The sequence below is a fragment of the Diabrotica virgifera genome, chromosome 5, assembly GCF_917563875.1.
Source record: "Diabrotica virgifera virgifera chromosome 5, PGI_DIABVI_V3a".
NCBI classification, from domain to species: domain Eukaryota; kingdom Metazoa; phylum Arthropoda; class Insecta; order Coleoptera; family Chrysomelidae; genus Diabrotica; species Diabrotica virgifera.
The window spans coordinates 43,693,196-43,712,919 of record NC_065447.1 but is presented as its reverse complement, the minus strand read 5'-3'; the positions used below and the strand labels follow the sequence as shown (position 1 = coordinate 43,712,919).

The following is a 19,724-nucleotide window of genomic DNA, read 5'->3' as shown; positions in this document are numbered from 1 at the left end:
CGTGATCGCACAGATCCACGAAGTATGTTAGCGGTTGTTGTTGAAATATAGGATTCAGACCATTAATTAAAAATTAGCAAACAAAAATGGTACTTTGTAAAGAAAAATTACTTTCCATGGATGAGATTATAACTGATGAAATGTCGCTACGAGAAGCAGCTTGTGCTAATTCGAAAAGTGGAGGACAAGGCTATACACGTTGCAATTGCAAAAGAAAGTGTTCCACTGCTAAATGTAGTTGTAAAGGCAAGGGTCTTTAGAACTATAGTATTTTTACTACAAAAACGTTATTACGTAGGTCAAAATTTTTGACGTAAGAGAACTGTCAAAACATTAGAATGTGACTTTTCATTATTGCTATGTTGGATATTGAACTTAAATAATTGGTTTAGAAAATTTATATTATTGATAACAATAAATGTTTTTGGTTATTTAATTAATATAATTATAAAATTCTCAATGCAATCGCGATTACGTTTTTCTTATTAAAATACCATGTGGACGCTTATACAAGATCGGGCAGTTCCGTGTTGGTGTCGTATTTTAGCTGTGCTAGAGAAATTCAATTCTAGAGTTAATGTTATGGAATATCATTATGTATTTTCGTTAACATTAACAAATATTTTATGATATGAATGATATATTTCCGCAATTGATGAAATCCGATTGACATCATTAATTAGAATAAAGAACTAGAGATATTATTTGTACAGTAAACAAAAACAAATAAAATATCTCTGACAAGTAATGACATTAACGTGGCCATGATGAAAAGTCACATTCTAATGTTTTGACAGTTCTCTTACGTCAAAAATTTTGACCTACGTAATAACGTTTTTGTAGTAAAAATACTATACATTCGACTAAATCAAAAATAATGTTGATTTCTGGTAAAAATAACAATGGAATTTTAAATTACTAAATTTTACTATACTTACTTTAATGTTAGGGCATATATGTCGTTTGTGTCGCACTGAGGCCTGAGGCGAACCATAAATGTCCCGTTCTCTCTCCTTTCCAACTTCATACTAGCGCTAACCCTATCCATTTCCCCGACGAACCACAACTTGTCCCGTAACGGATCATTGAATCCGTTTGTCATGGAGTTGCTAGTAACTACATTGTGGCCGCATTTTCCCGCTTTGTGGATGCACGATTTATGCACGCTTATGCCACACGTAGAACACTTGTAACCTTGAGAAATTAGGCCTTTAAGGTACTTCGAGCAGAACATACAGGGAGTGGGTTGAAGAAACGTGTGAAGCTCAAAATTGTGGCTGGTGTGTTTTAATTCCTTCGGTTTGAGATTATCTCTGAAAAAAAGTGAAAACATAATGGTTAACTGCATCGGAGCGCAAATACCTCATTTAGATTCAAATGATGAATCGGTTACACATGTGAACAAATTTCAACAAGGTTAAAAAGATAAAAATTAGACTTACAATCAGTTTATTATACCTTGTAGTCTGGGCTGATTATCGGAGAATAGGCCATTTTGGGAAAAGTTATTTACCAGCAATTTTATTACTGGAATCGAATCTTATGATTGTATATATTAATAATATAGGTATGCAAAGTCCGCAGATAGTGTGCTACTTTTTTTATAAACAAAATGGCGCCCGAAAATCGTGTTTTTTTTTTTTCAATTTTTGCTCTATAACTACAAAGATTTTAACTTTACACCAAAAACACTCAAATAAAAATTCAGCGCAATTAAATTCTGCATAGATACGTGTTTTTTCCGATTTACTTAGACGAAAACTTTCCCCGGAAAAAGCGGGTTTTTCCAACAAAATCTTTAATTTTCAACTAAACTTTTAGATAAGTAATTGTTAATCAATAATTAAATAACTTGGTAACGTAAAAGCCCTTTTCATATAGATTATATTTCCAGAAGCCGATGGAAATTGAATAAACAGTTTAGCAACAATTGAATTGTTAATTAAAAATTTACGGTCGCTATAATAACCACAATAATTATGATGCATAAGAATAACTATGATTTTTTCATAAAAAGAGACTATACCTATCTAATGTACTTTACAGAATTGAAATTGGACTATTTAGGCGGCCTCAGGAATATTTTAAAATTATAAAGAATTTTTTGGCTTATAAACAAATAGAATATCTCGGGAAATATTAAACTAAATTAAATTGTAAAAACGGTATTCGAAAAACAGCGGCAGGACGCTTCATTTAAAAGAAAAAAACGTTTAATTATGATGAGTAGTTCCTGAGATAGATCAAAGTTGACCGGAATTGACGGCAAAGATATAAACAATAGGATCATAATTTTCAAACCATCACCTTTTTATTTTTGTCCTCTTTCTCCACACCAATTTTCATATCCTTAAAATACTCATAACATATATTATTATAATAAAAACTATCGATAATACGTGTGAAAATTGCCAAAAATAGCAAAATTCCAATCAAAAATTAGGTTGGAGAAAATGTAACCCTCAAAGTTCAAAATCGGTATACGTTAAAAAAATGCATTTTCTCGGCTTCCCATGGAGCAATTTCCTTTATTCTTTTTTTGTTCCCAAGTAACTCGAGTAGAGCCATCGAACTAACGCATTATTAAATGTCAAACTTGCTTTTGTTTTGTTATAATAAATTAATTTATTTATTATAACACAAAATTTTAATTTGTTTAAATAAAAATTGTTTAAATAATTATGCAGCTTTCAAATGAGAATATTTATGTTTTTAACTTTAAAAGGTACACTTGTAGTAAGTTTATCTAAAAAAAGCCTACAACTGGAAAAAATATGTAGTTTTCTGTTCTTATAAATAAATGAATCTATTATAACAAAACAAAAGCAAGTTTGACATTTAATAATACGTTAGTTCGATGGCTCTACTAGAGTTATTAGGGAACAAAAAAAGAATGAAGGAAATTGATCCATGGGAAGCCGAGAAAATGCATTTTTTTAACGTATACCGATTTTGAACTTTGAGGGTTACATTTGCTCCAACCTAATTTTTGATTGGAATTTTGCTATTTTTGGCAATTTTCACACGTATTATCGATAGTTTTTATTATAATAATATATGTCATGAGTATTTTAAAGATATTAAAATTGGTGTGGAGAAAGAGGACAAAAATAAAAAGGTGATGGTTTGAAAATTATGATTCTATTGTTTATATCTTTGCCGTAAATTCCGGTCAACTTTGACCGGTTGTATCTCAGGAACCACTCGTCATAATTAAACGTTTTTTCTTTTGAAAGAAGCGTCCTGCCGCTGTTCTTCGAATACCGTTTTCACAATTTAATTTAGTTTAATATTTTTCGAGATATTCTATTTGTTTATAAGCCAAAAAATTGTTTATAATTTTAAAATATTCCTGAGGCCGCTTAAATAGTCCAATTTCAATTCTGTAAAATACATTAGATAGGTATAGTGTCTTTTTATGAAAAAATCATAGTTATTCTTATGCATCATAATCATTGTCGTTATTATAGCGACCGTAAATTTTTAATTAACAATTCAATTGTTGCTAAACTGTTCAATCAATTTCCATCGGCTTCTGGAATTATAATCTATACGAAAAGGGCTTTTACATTACCAAGATATTTAATTATTGATTAACAATTTACTTATCTAAAATTTTAGTTGAAAATTAAAGATTTTGTTGGAAAAACCTGCTTTTTCCAGGGAAAGTTTTCGTCGAAGTGAATCGGGAAAAACACGTCTCTATGCAGAATTTAATTGCGTAAATTTTTATTTGGGTGTTTTTGGTGTAAAGTTAAAATCTTTGGAGTTATAGAGCAAAAATTGAAAAAAACACGATTTTCGGGCGCCATTTTGTTTATAAAAAAAGTAGCACACTATCTGCGGACTTTGCATACCTATATTATTAATACATACAATAATAAGATTCGATTCCAGCAATAAAATTGCTGGTAAATAACTTTTCCTTGTATTTTGCTAATTAGCCCAGAGTATTGGACGACCGATTTCGAACACTAAACTTTTCTGTTTATCGTAAGGTCTACGGAAAAGTTACTTAAGGGCACCCGAAGTCCCATTTAACGACAATGTTAACATTATGTCACATATCTCTGTAACCAAAGCACATATAGACCTAATTTTTTGTTTATTTTGAAACTAGATGCATTGTTTAGTCCCGCGTAGATTTCTGTAAAGTTAGAGTAAAAGAAACATTTGTTTTAAATTGATTTAAAATACTCTTACAAAAAAAAAACAAAAAACTTTGGATTTTATTTTTTATTTTACTTGTTTTTGAACATTTTTCAATAAAAGTTTACGCGGGACTTGATATTATCTATCTACAACGGTACCCCGTCAAAATAGCCCCGTCAAAAAAGCTCCGACAAAATAGCCCCGACATAATATCCCGCACACAAAATAGCTCCGACAAAATAGCCTGCAGACAAAATAGCCGCGGAATAATAGCCCGCCGACAAAATAGCCCCGACAAAATGGCCCCGACAAAATAGCTCCGAAAACAAAGCTCCCTTCAGAATGAATCATGAAATAATTCCTTAAAAATACATTTTTTCCGAAATGGTAATTATCCTCTATTCAGATGTTTATCTTAACCACATTAAATAAAAATTGCCTTTTCAGAGAACTCGAGTCCTGTCTTTCCTGCCTCTTGGAAGTTTGAACATTTAAGTTAAGCGAAAATCAATGTTAATTTATGATATAAACAATTTTTTCTGTTTTCAGGCAACAGTAAAATGCATTTTAAATTAAATAAATTAAATAATTTCTTCATTTTTGTCAAATAATTTCAATTAAAAAAAAGTTTTTGGACACCTTGTATAAATAATTATGTAATTGTGTATAAGAGGCTATTTTAGCCGGGGCTGTTTTGACCGGGGCTATTTTGTGTGCGATCTATTTTGTCGGGGCTATTTTGTTTGCGGGCTATTTTGTCGACGCTATTTTGTGTTCGGGCTATTTTGACGGGGCTTTTTTGACGGGGCTGTTTTGACCGGGCTATTTTGACGGGTCACGATCTACAACTACTGTAAAAACTTGAACGTTCTATCATCTAAGGATCCAGAGATATTTGACATCAAAAGTTAAAAACCAAAGTATTCGGGAAATCGCAAAAACATAAAACACTCTAATAGGCTGTAAAGCTACCGGTACACGGTAAGTTGAGTGCAGACGTTCAAAAAACAAATTTTGTAACCATGGATATTTTCTACTATAATGTGTTATATATCGTTGGAAAGAGAAGATTTCAGAGAATAATTTTCAATTATAACCCAAAAAAACTTAAAAAATTAAATTTTCGGACTTTGGATACCCTTAAGGGGGGTATGGGCATGGCACATTTTTGTGATTTTTTTTTAACTATGGTAGAATTATTTTGTTTTTAAATTAAATTAGCCTGTTCAGTATACAATTCAAAGAATAGTCAAAAAACAGTTCAAGGCAAAATATTGAAAAATTAAGCCAATGGTGGTAAATTTTTAGACACCTCAAAAAAAATAGATTTTGCGGTGGACATCAGAACTCATCATTGGATCATGTGAAACAAAAAATTCAAAAACATTTTATTAGCTTATGAGTATCTCGAGGTAACCTTGTCCATTTTTTTTTTAGTTTTAACGATTTTTGACTTTTTGGTATCACTCAGAAGTCGAAATAACGAAATTGTTTATAAAAAAGCAGGTATATATATTTTTTGTCTGTCAAATCGTAAAGTGATGTACACCGAAATTTATTTTTGAATCGCTGAGTAATTTAACGTAGTATAAATAACGAGTATGGTAGGGATATTCAACGTGCTGTATGTCCGGTAATTTTGCACCAATCAATCTGAAATTTTCAAAGAGTTTTCTTGAAGTTACGTACGTTTATTAAAAATAACAAAAAAAATCGAAAATTTCAAACTTTACCCTCCCCCCCCCCCCCTTAAATCTATTAGGGTTCTATCATGCATACTATAAAATTATGCCAATTTGAAAGAGTATATAAATTGTACATATATGCCGATGCAAGGAATGTAGTTACATAAATATATATTAAAATGCTCAATTATATTAGGCAGGTTTCTGAGGGTCATCAGCTTCATTGCAAATCGAAAATTGTGAAATATTTCTTGGGTAAAGGTTAGAAAACAAACAGACTTGGGAGAAAACTATTGATATGATTGTTTCTCAAACTGTAAGAGATGTTATAACAACCAACATAAAACAAGCATATCAATCAATTGCTCGTATTTCTGTTTCTTTCCTTTCTCAAGAAACATTCGGCAATCTTCGATTTACAATAAAGTTGATGAACAGAGAACAGCTTAGCATAATAAATTGAGCGTATTTGTATGCACCTGCGACTACATTTCTTGCACGGGCATGTAAGTACAATTTATATACTCTTGTACAGCTGGTTCCTAAAAAAACTGATACGAGTCTTAGTAAGATTTGATCATTTTGAGCAGTGTATGATTGGTCTGACATTATATTATATTTATTATGGCAGACAAATAATAAAATAAACAAACAAACAGCCACTTTTTGAGGTTGAACCAAGGTTGAACAGAATAAGTTATCTGAAAAATTTTAAGATTTGGCAATGACAGTGACGGCGTGTAAATAATAAGTATTTTATCAAAGTAAGATATCAATCGAAGTAGCACAGAAAACGACAATAAATGTCGTTCCCATACCACCAGATTGACAACAGGGAATACTTTCTTTGGTTACAACCTCCCGAGATTTTCAAAAATTATAAATCATACAGGATGCCGAGGAAATTAAGATGAGAGAATTTTAAATAATTCACAACTCATCTGCTGAGCGTGGTAAAAGCTCCAACTAGAAAGATGCCTTAATACTCAATCAAAAGATTAAATGAATAAAAAATGTATAAACATTTTCAATTTCTTTACAACACGAAAATGCAGCAGCTACATAATACTCTGGTCAAATCTGAGCGTGCAGGAAGAGTCTATACCGGTTTCGTGGGTTGTTTCCCCCTCATCAGTAGTCCCATATCATACATTTTTAATTCATTTACTCTTTTGTTTGAGTATTAAGGAATCTTTCTTGTTGGAGCTTTTACCACGCTGAGCAGATGAGTTGTGAATTATTTAAAATTCTCTCATCTTAATTTCCTCGGCATCCTGTATGATTTATAAATTTTGAAAATCTCAGGAGGTGTAACCAAAGAAATTAGTCCACCTGTTGTCAATCTGGTGGTATGGAGACGATATTTATTGTCGTTGTCTGTGCTACTTCGATTGATAACTTACTTTATTTTTCGGTAGATGGCCCAAAGTGTGGTACGTGGAAGAATCTGAGAGAGGAGGATATGGGACTACTGATGAGGGGGAAACAACCCCCGAAACCGGTATAGACTCTTCCTGCACTCTCAGTTTTGACCAGAATATTATGCAGCTGCTGCATTTTCGTATTGCAAAGAAATTGAAAATGTTCATAGATTTTTTTAAGTATTTTATCCTTCAAAATAGAGATGTTGAAAAAGTATCTATTCGTTACAAAGTACTCGTTACTTACAAATACCGAAAGTAACAATTACTATAGAGAGGCAAATCGTTACTTTGATTACTCTGATTACTTCGTACCAATCGTATCAGAGCGAGTAACGACTATTGTATCTGCTTTGATTACTCTGATAACTTCGTACCAATCGTATCAGAGCGAGTAACGACTATTGTATCTGCTTTGATTACTCTGATAACTTCGTACCAATCGTATCAGAGCGAGTAACGGCTATTGTATCTACTTTGATTACTCTGATTACTTCGTCCCAATCTTATCAGAGCGAGTAACGGCTATAGGATAGGTCTTTTCATTCACACTCATTTGTTTCGAGCTTCTGTCAAATGTCGTGTAATCCGTGTATATTAATATTATACACAGATTATACAACATATGACAGAAGCTAGAAACAAATAGCAATCGATGAAAATCCCTATTGTATCTACTTTGATTACCCTGATTACTTCGTACCAATCGTATCAGAGCGAGTAACGACTATTGTATCTACAACCAGTACACTTGATTACTTTCTACCAATCGTATCCCAGCGAGTAACGGACGGGACCGGTATTTTACGAGTGTTATCGAATATCGTTATCGGTATGAAGCATTTTAAGGGTGTGAGCCTCAGAGCCTCACACTGTGAGGGTGAGGAGAAGATAGAAGATGAAACAGAGGGAGGTATAATGGAGGTAAAATATGTAATGTATGTCATTAACAAAGATCGAATGCGAGAACCCTATATTTTTATCTAGATCTATATCTATACCTATACAAAATACCTACCTACTGAGAAATACGATTCTCGATATGATTACCGGTACTCAAATACAAAAGTAACCATAGTAATCAAAGTAACGAACACTGTAAATGATTACTTTATACGAAAGTAACGATTTGTAACGAATACTCGAAAGTAACTATAATCAACATCACTACTTCAAAACACACTGCTCAATTTTCTACAAAATACGCTTTAAGAGTCGTATCAGTTTTTTTTTGGAACCAGCTGTACCATGTATGCCTGTATGTACCATGTATGTACCATGGTACATGCATACCGAATATTGGCATAATTTATAGTTGCCATTTGTAATTTTTAGCATTTAAGTAACTTTTCCAGAGATCTGATGAAGAACAGCAAAGTTAAGTGTTCGAAACCGGTCATCCAAGTCAAGTCTAATATTTATTTCTTTAACCTTGTTTATTCAGATTACTTTAAAATAGTTATTTAAAATTTCTGCTTGCAAATTACTGCAATAGTAGATCCAGAGTAATTGTTTTTAAATAAAAGTTACCTATAATGTATTGTCTCCGTATTTACGCGAATTTGACAGGCATGTCAGGTTATACACCTGTCAGAAAGATTTATTACACAAAAAAAAGAGTAAACAGCCCAGGCAAACTCAGATTCTGTAAGAAAATAATTAAAATTAAGATACTTACATACAATCCTTAATGGCTTTGATTATTTGTTGCTTGAGCTCTGCGGTTCGCAAAGATATTGTATAGGCGTTTTGGTTGTCGTTTTTTACAAGACAAAACTGGTAAAATGATCGGGCTTCTTTATTTAAGACAGGCCTATTGTGGATTTCGTCAACGTGATAATCTGCTATATTTATGAGATCACGAAAGGCAAACTGGTTACCCTAAAAACATATCTGATGTAATAACTAAACACTATAAAACTGCAGTTATTTTGAGGGTAAGTACAGTGGAACCCCGATAAGTCTGCCCCCGATAACCCGGAAGTCCGGCTAACCCGGACCGATTTTCATCAGATAAACATTTTGATTTTCAATATTTTGTATTTTTCAATTTAATTGTGGCTTATTTCCAATCAAAATAGTTAATTATCAGACAAACCTTTCAACAATAAAAATGTATGTAATATAATATTTGAGAGATAATGTGTACTTATGTGTGTAATTTGAACTATAGGATATTAAAAATGACTCATAGCACACGCCGCAGAAACAACAGCCACCTGTCTGTAGTATCTATTCCTTTTTATTTCAAACTGTCAGCATTGTTTAGGAAAGACTATTTAAAAAATTATTTTATAAACAATGGTCTTTAGTATTGTGTGTCTTGTATTGTTCGCTTCCATTTGCTTACGTTTGGGTTTGGTGTTTTTTTTTAGTAATTGTAATGAGTAGGTAATACTGTGCATATTTATAAATATATTTCATGTTATTTCAATTCTGACGGAGTTTATCTGTAAGTATACCGTATTTTATTAATATTTACCATATTCTCCGGCTATCTCGGATTTTCGATAACCCGGATCGGTCGCGGTCCCGATTAATCCGAGTTATCGAGGTTCCACTGTACTTGTATACAGATACGGAAAATTTTTATCGTGGGTGCTACTAAATTAGCGAGAGATACTAGCATTATATTTAAACGTATTAGACAAAGATCACAATGGTATATCCTCGTAGCCTCCCAAACGAAACCCGAATATTTCCGATCGAAGTTATCACCTTGGGATGTAAGGGATTGTGATGCGCAATATATAGCCTCTCCAATCAAAATGTCAACCTCACCTGCCCGTGTGATAATCATGATTCTGATCATCCGGTGCATCCTGCTTGACAACAAACGAGGCTCTGGCGTCCGAGTGATTGCCGATATAAGCAATCCCCCCACTTACTCACCAACGGCTTCGGGCGGATGAGTTGGTAAGTGGTAGGGCACTCTTTTGTCCTGGAATTGAGAAATTGATTCCGAAGGCGGAAGAACTATAAATTAGTCAACGGTATAAGGATGCAGAAAGCGAAGGAGAACTACTGCATTAAAGGCCTTTTGGCACTCCTAGTTTTAACTATCATGGCTGTAAATAATTTAAGTCAAAACATTAATGATCATGGATTTCGGAACCCAAGATTCGGCAAGAGAAGACAATCTCAAGACTGCAGGGCTTCTCAGGTCGTTAATATGCGAAATCCTTGCAAAATAGCCACCTGGAACGTCAGAAGCATGTTTGAGTCAGGTAAAATATATAATGCCATAAAAGAAATGAAAAGAATGCAAATTAGCATTCTCGGAATAAGTGAAATGCGGTGGCCGGGATCAGGAGTATGTGACGTAGATGGATATCAAGTGTACCATGCCGGAAATACCGATGCCAATCACTATAAAGGAGCTGCAATCGTAGTAGCAAAACACTTAGCTCAATCAGTATTAACTTATATCCCCATATCTGACAGAGTAATGCTAGTAAAATTTAGTTCAAAGCCGTTCATTACCAATTTAATTCAGGTCTATGCCCCAACATCATCCAGTGATGAAGACAAATTAGAAGCATTTTACAAAGATCTTACTGATGCTCTAGATCTTGTCAAAGCAGCAGAAAATACAATAGTCCTCGGAGATTTTAACCCTAAAGTCGGCAAAGGACGCTGTTTGAATATTGTGGGGGATTATGGCTTGGGAAACAGAAACGAACGTGGAGATAGACTTGTTCAGTTCTGTCAAGAACACGATTTCATTATATCGAATACTCACTTTTAACTACCACCGAGAAGACTCTACACCAGGAAGTCAAATGCAGAATCAGAGGACAAAATTATTAGGAACCAAATCGACTTCATTCTAATAAAAAATCGATTTAGAAACTGCATCAAATCAGTTAAAACTTATCCAGGTACTGACATTGGGTCTGATCACGATCCCATAGTAGCTGTAACCCAATTAAAATTAAAAAAGGTGATCAAAAAGAAGTCTCGCAAAAATATCGATACAGCCCAATTACAAGACGACAAAATTAAGGAATCAGTTCAAAGACAACTGAACGAAAATTTAATTTGGGAAAATATCGGTGAGAATGTCGATGAGGGCTTAAATAAAATCATAACAACAGTCAAAGAAATCTGTGTGAGAAATTAACAAGGCAGGTCAAAGCTAAAAAAGCAGGCTTGGATGACAGAAGACATATTGGATTTGATGGAACAACGGCGATTAGCGAAAAACAACGAAACACTTTATAACAGCATACAAAAAGAAATTCGACGTAAAATACGAGAAGCAAAGAGTCAACATCTAGCCAAACAGTGTCAAGACATTGAAGAACTTGAAAACAAATATGACACGTTTAACATGTATAAAAAAGTGAAAGAAGCGGCTGGTATCTTCAATAAGAAACAAACTGCATTGCTACAAGATGAACATGGTAAAGTAATATTTGAAGTAGAGGACAAACTTAAAGAATGGGAAAATTACGTTACGATATTCGAAGACGATAGGAGAAGTACACCACCCGATATTACTAACTGCGACGGACCCCTAATAACACGCTCTGAGGTAATAAAGGCCATACAATCATCAAAAGATGGCAGAGCGACTGGTCCTGATGAAATTCCAACTGAAATATACAAGCTTATAAATGATAGCAATGTTTTAGAGGCTATAACTTCGTTTTTCAACACCATTTATACTAGCGGTCGACTTCCTAATGGCTGGTCTAATTCACTGTTTATAGCTCTACCTAAGAAGACAACAGCAAAAACCTGTGCTGATTATAGAACCATCAGTTTGTTAATGAAAATTTTTCTGAAGGTAATACATGGTCATATCTACAATAAATGCGAGGAATACCTGGATGACACACAGTTTGGTTTCCGTAACGGGTTTGGACCGAGAGAGGCTTTGTTTGGAATGAACGTACTTGCTCAGAGATGTCGAGATATATCTGTAGACATATACTGTTGTTTTATTGACTTCCAAAAGGCATTTGATCGTGTTAAGCACTCTATATTGATCGAAGCTCTAAAATACATAGGCTTGGACGGCAGAGATGTTCGAATAATTGCAAATTTATATTGGAATCAAACGACATCAGTTTTAGTAGATGGTGTGGAATCACAGGCTCTTAATATTAAAAGGAGTACGGCAGGGATGCCCCTTGTCACCGCTGCTTTTCAACGTTTACTCCGAAAGAATTTTCAGAAAAGCTCTTTCTGAAAAACAAGAAGGAATACTTGTGAACGGTGAAGTCATCAATAATTTGCGATATGCGGACGATACAGTACTCCTAGCTTCTAGTCAAGAATATCTGCAAACACTACTTGATAGTGTCGTTGAGAGTTTTAGGGAGGCAGGTCTGGATCTGAATATACGGAAAACCAAAGTACTCGTAAACAATAGCATATAAAACCGTCTATATATATGTAAATAATACCAAACTTGAGCAAGTTGATAAAATCGTTTATCTTGGACAGCAACTAAATTGTAACGCAGAAAGTCACGGCGAAATTAGATCTAGGATAGAGCAGGCTAGAGCCGCTTTTAGAAGGATGTCCCAGGTGTTATGTAACAGAGACCTAAAATTGGCATTGAGGATCCGCCTACTTCGCTGCTACGTGTTCTCGGTCTAACTTTATGGTGTCGAGTCCTGGACTGTGAATAAAATCGATCTAAATCGCCTTGAGGCTTTCGAAATGTGGTGCTATAGAAGAATTTTAAAAGTTTCCAGGGAGGAGAAGATTCGAAACTCCACAATACTAGAACGTCTCAGCAAGACTACTGAGATCATAAAAAGCATCAAGCAGAGAAAACTGGAGTACTTCGGACATGTAATGAGAGGTCCCAAATATAGGTTGCTACAAAATATTACGCAGGGAAAAATAGCAGGCAAACGCGATCCACGACGAAGAAGAACCTCATGGTTGAAGAACTTGCGAGATTGGTATGGTGTTGATGCAAGCATGCTATTTAGGGTGGCAGTGAATAAAATTAGGATAGCTATGATGGTAACCAACGTTCTGAAAGGACATGGTACATGAAGAAGAAGAAGAAGTTATCACTGTTTAAAATAACGTCATGCGTTGCCAGGTGTATGATAACTATCGTTTTATATGATAATTTTAGCGTTGCTCGCAACTTAGGACAACGTGTATACCATAATAATAAAATACACGATAATTTGAGCATACAAACGTTGAAATAAAAACAAAAATTTCTCGGGAGCTAAATTTCAACATCTTAACGCAAAGTAAATAAAATAAAATTAAAATTAGTGGACGAATTGGAATGGAAATATCTTTACCTATTTTTGGAATTTTTAGGTGTTTTACCAAAATTTGTGGATTTTAATAAATTTTTCCAAAGATGCTCATCAAACAATTGATGCTCAAGACATTACAAAATTTGTCAATATTAATAAACTCTTATCTAGAAATTGGGGTGACGCAAAATATTAATGTTTTAAATGTTGAATTGAAACAGGATTTTTAGGAAAGATGCAGGCGTTTCTTGATTACAGCTTTTATGGAAGTAAAATAGAAATGATTTTGTATACCCAGGCATGAGCAAGATTCACCTTCTAAATAAAAGTAGTCTTAACAGTTGCCAAAGACTGTTACCACTAATGTCAAAATTACCCCGAATTTGTAATCCTCAAGACCTACAAACAATGCAAAAGATCGATGACGAATGGAGGAAACCTCAACAAACCAATATATTTCGAAAATCTTAATGAATTCTATTTTAAAGCGGGCAAAATAAAACATTTGGCGGTATTCCTTTATTTGCTAATTTGAATGACTTTGCATTATCTGTGTTAACTTTACCTCATTAAACTGCAAGTTGTGGAATAAAATTTTTAAAAATAAATTTAATAAAGATGACGTGCAGACACCGCTTGGTAACAGACACTTTATATATGGCAGTATACAACTTTACACCGCCAGAAATAATGGTTAAAACTATGAATACAACCAATTTATACAATAAAGAAGCTAATGATGAATTGCAAGAAGTTGATTTTACATTAACTGAATAGTAAATATTTTTCACTTTTTTTGTTTTAAATAATTGGTTATTTAAAAAAATTTAAAAATTGGTTATTTTAAGTTTTTTGTTTTAAATAATTGGTTTGTTTATTATATTAGTATGTTTATTTTTGTCTTCTTTTGTTTCGTTTACAAAAAATTAAATATATTATTTTTTCTACTTTATTAATTTGTTGTTCAATACTGATTAACAACGACATACGATTTTCTGACTTCGGTAACCTGGCAACGCTGCGGTTACAGAAACATAGCTACGCAACGAATTGGTTTGGCCTAATATATAGCTATATCGTTTTAAATACGTTTCTCTCACTTCCTATCGTTTAAACTGCATACCAATATAATATACTGTATAAGCGGTAGAAATTATATTTTCAATAATGCTTAAATTTAATGAATTAAAAGAGGAACATACCTTCAATTGTTTACAGATCAAAATACACTTGTCAAAAATAAACACATATCTATTTTTATTCTTCTGGTCGTCGTGAGCCTTAATTCTAAGGCTCGCGTCCTTCACCAGTCGACCATAGTCTGATAATTTTTGATTAGGCGCGAGATTCCATTCCGTTATTGTTTCTTGCAAATTATTTATCACTTCTAAATGTTCGCTGTCTCTTGCTACTTCGTTGATATAGCCTGCTACATCTATCATCGTTTCTCTGGCTCTTTTCAGATCATTGTACTCTTCGTGAGACTAAAACATAAATTGCGTTAATGGTAAAACGATTTATATAAATAAAAAATATTGTTTTTATGACGATTACACAGTGTTATTGTATAAAACAAGACTAGCCGAAAAAATGAATTATATAATACACTTAAAATGTACTTCGATGAAGTGTCAAAAAAAGATCCAGGAGAAAAGTCGTTACGATTGCTTAGTATGTCCATTTTATGGACAATTTTACAGGAGAGACGAAAAACTGAATGTACCCATAAAATACTAAGACCTAGAAGTGCTCACGTGATTCAAATCAGAGAGTCTTTATTAACTTCAACGGGGAAAATGTAATGTAGCAATAAGTCCGAAATTACGGCATTTAGGTACAGGAAAGATTGCATGAAAAATAATCAGTTTTTCTTGGTTTCAGGAGTTCAAAAAGTAAAAAAAATACAGGGTGAGCCATTTGAAATACGAAAGTTCATTAGATTTCCAAAAAATGGAAGATCTGACAACCATGTAAATACCACCATAGTATCGAATGCACCACAAGACTCTACACACCAAAATCTATGCAAGCCGTTTTCGAGAAAATTAGATTGCTTCTATAAAGATTTAATGAACAAAATATAGAAAACTTACCTCACTAGTATGTTCAATAAGTTTGTCCAACAACAGGTGATATTTGAGAATTCGTTGCATTGGCACAGATAATACATCCCTTAACTTAAACCTACCATTATTAACTTCTTTTTCATATTTCTAAAAATTATAGTAAATTAAGCATCACAATTTAAGGGGAAAGGCGCAAAGTGTCGCCTGTCAAAATTTTCACTGTGTTTTAAATGTAATTTGTGCATTATAGAAGTTTTCAGGAACTTTCGGCCCTCAGTAATAATGTAATCTTTCATTCTGCGTTTAAATTTTTCAAGAATATTTATTAGTTTTCTCAGGATTCGAAAAAAATGAATACATTTAAAACACAATGAAAATTTTGACAGGCGACATTTTGCGCTAAAAACAGAGCAGCAAATATTATGCAAATTATTATTATAATCAGAGTAGCTACGCTGATCCAGGTTATCCAAAACAACCGTTAACCTTTAACCAATGACATGCGGTATGCCATCATCATCATCATCACTGCTGGACATAGGTCTCCCTCAGCTCTTTCCATCTTTCTCTGTTTTGTGCGGCTTGCATCCAGTTGCCGACAATACGATTCAGATCGTCAGCCCATCTGGTTGGTGGTCGTCCTCTGCTCCGTAGTGCTTCTTCTCGTGGCCTCCACTCGACAATACGTTTTGTCCATCGGTTGTCTGACAATCTGGCGACGTGTCCTGCCCAATTCCACTTGAGCGACGCAATTCTTTCGACGGCGTCCGTTGTTTTTGTTCTACGACGTATTTTTTCGTTTGGGATTCGGTCCCTCAGGGAGATACCCAAAATCTGGCGCCATACCGCGCAGAAAATATATTTTGCTGTTAAACCTGTTATAAAAGATTCCTATAACACGATCTGTGTACCTTCAAGTGGTGTGTAAGTTAAACAGTAACTTGAAAGTTACACGTATAGTCAGACAGTAGTTGAAAGACAAGTGAAACGGACGAAAAAATAAACTGATTAATCCATAGCACAACCCCACATAGTCTTCTAACTGGTATAGTAGTGTAACAATTTGGGCGTTTCACAGTTGGTAGTCTATAATAATTTATGACAATTTATTACATTGAAAGGCATGTGGAAATATCTCCTTGTGGCGCCTATCAATTCCGGACGTCGTTAGCGATCTCTTGGCAATTTTGAGTTTGGAATCTATAGGAATAAAAGGCAGGTTTCGAGTATATTAAATCTGGCCCAGGTATACTTTCGCTAACTTAGCATCGTCAGGGGCATTTCGTCAAATTAGGAAGATATCCCAGCAAAGTGCAACATTGGCATGAATTTTTAAAAATTTGAAACTGATAAATAAGGCCGCACCTACATTGGATCCGTTTTTCTCCGATCAGATCAGATCCGACGTCGGAATAAAAAATAAACCCATATTATTAAATTGGGGTGCCTACATTGGATCCGTTTTTCTCCGATCCGATCAGATCAGATCAGATCCGATATCGGGCGACGTCGGGAGTAGCATCTCCTATTCTCATCGAGAAGTGTTTGGTTTCATTCCGGTTTCTGCATATAAAGTAATTTAATTTTTTGTTTTAACTATTTCATGAAATAAATCAACAATAAATAGCATTCAAATCTTAATATTTAATTTTGTAATATGTATCTCTACAAGGCAGATATTTTATAATGTTGTCTTGAATATAATGGTTACAAAATCTCTTTATTTACACAGGTAGAAAATTTAATACCTCTAGCACATAATAGGAAACAATTGTTCCCTATTCTGTGCCTCTAGGTAAATAGTTTTATTGGGACGGTCAATTTCACTTTGGTTATAAAATTGTAACGGGTACTATAATGTGTCTTTGAAATTGCCGAAACTAATCTTAGATAAAACCGGAAGTATAATTTTATAGTACCTATTATGTGTTACTATATCTTTTTATATCATAATATTTTTTAATACGTGCCAACACAAGGCTACATAGTTTGTAATAAATCAATGTATTTTTTCTTTTCTCATGAATTATTTTACATTCTTGTGACGAAAAAATAGGAAATAGGATCTTAAATTTATCAAGATAGTTACCTAGATTTTTGTTTATATTAAATTCTCCTGAAGATCTGTCTTTATTAAATTTATGCATCCATCTACGTTTTTTTCTACGTCTTTTAAGAACGTTGTTTTTCAACAACAGCCAACACATTACACCTCTTCATCATTGTCGGTGGTCGGAAGTTAACGGAACCAATGTAGGCACCCTCGCCGGAAAATCGGTCTATATCGGATCTGATCTGATCGGAGAAATACGGATCCAATGTAGGTGCCGCCTATCGGATCGGATCTGATCGGAGAAAAACGGATCCAATGTAGGTGCGGCCTAACACACATTGCACAAAAGACAAACAGATCAAAATTAATTAAATAAAAATTATGCTACATCTTGGAAGTCTTTCATTTTGACTTGCCAAGATGCAGCATAATTTTTATTTAATTAATTTTGATCTGTTTGTCCTTTGTCCAGTGTGTGTTATATGTATTTATCAGTTTCAAATTTTTAAAATTTCTTGCCAATGTTGCACTTTGCTGGGATATCTTCCTAATTTGACGAAATGCTCCTGATGATGCTAAGTTAGCGAAAGTATACTTGGACCAGATTTAATAAACTAGATGCTCGAAACCTGCCTTTTATTCCTATAGATTCCATATATTCGAGCACTCAACCTACTTCTACTTTAATTCTGTGTTTGTTTAAAGATGCTCTTGAATAGAGCTAAGGTCATCATATTGGGCCAAAATGTTAGGTTATGATGGCAGAAAATCATAAACATTAATAAAATCGAAAAAATTGTCCGGATTCTACCAACGTCACAAGCAGTCAGTATTGTTTTTCGACCCGGAAAAAAGGTGGATATCTATTGTAAATTGTTGAAAGTTATTAATAGATAAATTAATGAATGTTGCACTAGAAACTATTAAAAAACATTTTCATCAATATGATAAACATTTAAATCGGACAATGAACTAGAACTTGAAAGAAAGTGAGTCAAACACATTATGTTTAACATTCTTAAACTATTTTATAATGGTCTTGATAATAAAAAAAATAAGTTTCATAAAAATAACTTTCATACCATGTACATTTCATTATTTGGGCTTTAGCCCTAGTCTTTGTAACGAAAAATATAGGTATAAAATAACAAGAAAAACTAAAACCGTATACAATAATATTAGTCCAAGTAATGAAGCTTAAAATAGGACAAAACCTCGCAATTTTTACAGAATGGATCGATTTGCTTGAAAATTTGAAAATAAGTAGTGGATAGTCTAAAATCTATATAATGCCGAAAGGCACTTTTACCATGGGGGTGGTTGCCACCAGGAGTTGGAAATTTTTTATTATATTTTAATCGCAAAAGTTGGTAAAAACGTTCATTTAAAAGAAAACGTTCTATACACTTTTTTGATAAAATTTATAGTTATCGATTTATTCGCTATCGAAAGTGTTAGTTTTATATCGAAAAAATCAATTTTTTAATAAATTTTCTGCTAATAACTCCAAAAGTTTTCGTTTTATCAAAACAACTTTACTTAACAAAAATGTACCTTTTGAAAAAATAAACAAAACCGTCTCTTTAAATTTTCTTTGAGACCAAGAGTAATCGAGCTATACTTTATCATATGTTGGCTCTTCTTCGTCAAATGCTAAATATTGTAGTTTCAAAGTCAAAAGACGGGAAAACTATGCATTTTTCGAGGACAACTTGTTGAAACTAATTTAAAGTACTTAAAAATATCTATCTCCAGAAATAAAAAAAGTCTCTAGCTCAAAAATTGAGTGACTTATAATGAAAAGAATGTCAGACCCCATTTCTTTTAGCGAAAAAGTGATCGCAAGCAACCTCCTAATCACCACCCTAATTAAACCTTATTTGGTCTTTTTAATATATGTATTATTAATAGGTTCTAGAAGTTTGATCGGCTTAGAATGATTATTTTTTTAAAAAATGGAGTTAAAAGCGAATAACGAATTTTTGTAGTTTGGAGAAAAAATGGCATTTTCTTCAGAATAGCAATATTAGCATCAGAGATACGAAAAAATGTTTCAATATGAAATTGTAGCCTATTTAATTCTCAAGAACCTGGTTTGCAAAAAAATT

The 19,724-nt window shown here is 33.4% G+C and overlaps 1 protein-coding gene across 3 annotated transcripts in view; it reads right to left on the bottom strand.

The window, feature by feature from the left end:
* LOC114328394 (protein vav) overlaps nucleotides 1-19,724 on the bottom strand; it is a 123,496-nt gene that overhangs the window by 21,151 nt on the left and 82,621 nt on the right. For all 3 annotated transcript variants that reach the window (XM_028277230.1, XM_028277231.1, XM_028277232.2), the window contains 4 exons: nucleotides 15,591-15,710; nucleotides 14,700-14,981; nucleotides 8,937-9,139; nucleotides 939-1,313 (listed from right to left, as the gene is read on the bottom strand). In XM_028277230.1, the coding sequence (XP_028133031.1) occupies nucleotides 939-1,313; nucleotides 8,937-9,139; nucleotides 14,700-14,981; nucleotides 15,591-15,710 (980 nt within the window). The remainder of the gene's footprint in view (nucleotides 1-938; nucleotides 1,314-8,936; nucleotides 9,140-14,699; nucleotides 14,982-15,590; nucleotides 15,711-19,724) is intronic.